Below are 2923 nucleotides of genomic sequence, written 5' to 3'. Positions count from 1 at the left end.
GGGGAGGGGAGGGGAGGGGAGGGGAGGGGAAAGAAAGAAAACAACTAGAGCCCAGCAGACAACTGTCACTTTCTTTAGCTATTGAGACACTAGTAGGAAAGACTTAATTCTTAGAGAATCCCTGCTGATTAAATAAAACCCAAACACTGTCATATATTCTAATCCTCTTACAAAAATTAACTTGAAAAAATGTTTTATTACTTAATGGAAGTGTGTCTGTTTCTCTGACTCTGTGTCTGTGTCTGTCTATCTGTCTCTCTCTGTCTCTCTCTCTCTTTCTCTCTGTCTCTCTCTGCATGTGCGTGCATACTACCAGGGAGTATGAGGTCAAAATCAGGTTTTTATCTTTTTTTTGAGTTAGGACCTCACTATGTAGAGCCATCCATCCTGGAGCTCTATGTAGATCGAGATGGCCTGAGACTCACAGAGATCCACTTGTCTCTGCCTGCCCAGCAGTAAGATTACAAGCACACGCTGTTGCCATGTCTGATTTTTATGTGGGTGCTGGGAACTGGACACATGTCCTTGCTCCTCAGACTTAACTTCATTCTCACTGCTTATTGAGTAACATAAGGATTGCAGTTTCTCTGTGTAGCACCAGCTGTCCTGGCACTCACTATGTAGATCAGGTTGGCCAGGTTCAGTCCACCTGCCTCTGCCTCCTGGCTTGCTGGGATTATTTAGAATACTTCTTTAGGGCTGGGGCCAGTCATAGCTCAGCGGCAGCACATCTGTGTGGCATGTTTAAGTACCACAAAACATAAGTAAACAAAGCTCTCTGTCTCCCAAAAGCCATGAATACTGAAGAAAACTTTTCCCTTCCGAGCACTGACAGCAACACACAGACCTGCGAAGCCGCTCTCACCTCGGTTCTGGTTCCACTCATGGGCTTCCCCTAAGTACTTCACATCAAACTGGTACTGTCCATTTATATAGAAGTAGTCATCAGTGCTGAGAATGACGCCACCTGGGTTATCCTCTTGCAAAGTCCTGTCAACGACAAACGGAACTATTTTCATTCATTTTCTTTCCACAATTCTTTCCTTTTGTAGTCACAATTCAAATAAAAATTCAAGTATAGTATTTAAAAGAGCAATAAAATTCAAATAAATTACACTGGAAATTCTCTAAGCAAAAAGTTCAACTCTTCAAAAGAACTAATCCAAGATAGGCTTATTTTGCTTTATACAAATTATTCAGAAATAGTTTTGCTTTGTTTTATGAAACAGTCTCATACAGCCCGAGCTGGCTTCAAACTTACTATCTAGCCCAGGATGGCCTTGAACTCTTGATCTTTCAGCCTTCACATCTCCAGGGCTGAGACTAAGGCCTGACTGCCATACCTAGTGCTCGTTTCCTTTTAAACATGCATATATCTGAGCTATCATTAAATAAGACTATGGTCAAGGCCAGGGGCATGGTTAATGCACGAGTATAGCTAAATCACTTGTCACATAGGCATGAAGAGTCTCAGATCTCCAGGACTTATGGAAAGACGCTGTGTGGGTACAGCAGCCCACCAGAGATCCCAGTGGAAGGTGAAGCAGGAGATTACAAACGTACATTTTTTTTAAAAAATGACCTTTCCAATAAGTCCAAAAGCCTTGCTTTCACATCAGATTTCCTCATGTCACATGCTAATTTAATGTTATGGACCATACTCATCTCATGTCTATCTCATCTCATATTCTATCAAAAACATAGCTCTTATTTTGTGGCAAAACTGCATTTGCCTTTGACTCCGAGGCCCGGAAATCAAGTCCAACACATCTACTACCTTGGAAGTACTCCTGGCATTCCCACTAATTTTACAAACACAACTACGTAACTTAAATGACTATATTGCTATTACTGGGGCTAGGGATATAGTTCAATTGGTAGAATATGTTTCTACCATGCACAGGGACCAGGGCGTGATCACTATTGCCACATAAATCAGCTATGATGGCACACACTTGTAATCCCAGCACTTGGGGGTTTAGAGGCAGGAGGTACAGAAAATGCATGAATCCGGCTACTCAGTGAGTGTAAGAACAAGAACAGACTGGGATACAAGATCTCCTATCTCAAAACACACACACAGAGTCTATGGCTACAAAAAAAAAAAAAATTCAAATTCAGGAGGAAAAAAAGCAAATACATCTTAAAATGTAACGGCCAAGGGCTCGAGAGAGAAACTAAGGAAGCAAACGCCCTTGAAGGACACCCTTGAAGCCATCTCTGCGGGGCAGTCTAACCCTGACTCTGCTTCCCACATCAAAGCACTAACAACTGACTTGCCATAAAAACATAAACAAAAGGAAGTGTGTTTTCCACAAAATGAAGTTCTGGGCCATGAGTGGTAACAAACACATGATTAACACCGCTAACCCCAGCACTATGCAGACCAAGAGAACAACAGCCTGGTCTATATATTAAGGTCCAGGCTATGCAGTGAGACCCTGTCTCAAAACATCAAAAATAAATAAATAGTTTGAAATCGTTAGTTCTATAATTACTACTATTCATTTCTCTTCCTTATAATTATGTTTCTTTTGTTCACTTGTTTTCTGTGGTTTGAGACACGGTTTCCCTGTGTAGTCCTGGCTGTTCTAGAACCCAAGGATCAGCCTGTCTCTGTCTTCCCAGTACTGGTATTAAAGGCATGTACCACCATGCCCAGTTTAAAATGGAGTTTCTAAAGCACTATTTAACACACTATAATTTTCAACTTCTAGTCATCAGTAGAATTCATTTATTCACCTTTTTTTGTTCCTATATTCAGAATCAACTGTGGATCTTCTGTTCTTATTTTCAAGTCTGGTTTTTATACTCCATAAACAAAGCTAACCTCATCTTCCTCCTAGTCAAATTAGCTTTCATCCTCAGAAAGAAAGTATTTCATAGTTTTAGTATCTTGAAACTATCTTTTTTTTTTTTTTTT

The 2923-nt window shown here is 40.6% G+C and overlaps 1 protein-coding gene across 1 annotated transcript in view; it reads right to left on the bottom strand.

Annotated features, from left to right (window-relative positions):
- N4bp2 (NEDD4 binding protein 2) overlaps positions 1 to 2923 on the bottom strand; it is a 62449-nt gene that overhangs the window by 32442 nt on the left and 27084 nt on the right. Inside the window, exon 7 of the mRNA XM_029477787.1 lies at positions 834 to 990. Coding sequence (XP_029333647.1) covers positions 834 to 990 — 157 coding nt within the window. The remainder of the gene's footprint in view (positions 1 to 833; positions 991 to 2923) is intronic.

This window comes from Mus caroli, chromosome 5 (assembly GCF_900094665.2).
Source record: "Mus caroli chromosome 5, CAROLI_EIJ_v1.1, whole genome shotgun sequence".
In the NCBI taxonomy this organism is placed as follows: Eukaryota; Metazoa; Chordata; class Mammalia; order Rodentia; family Muridae; genus Mus; species Mus caroli.
Note: the sequence above shows the minus strand (reverse complement) of the source record. Positions and strands in the feature narration are given on the sequence as shown.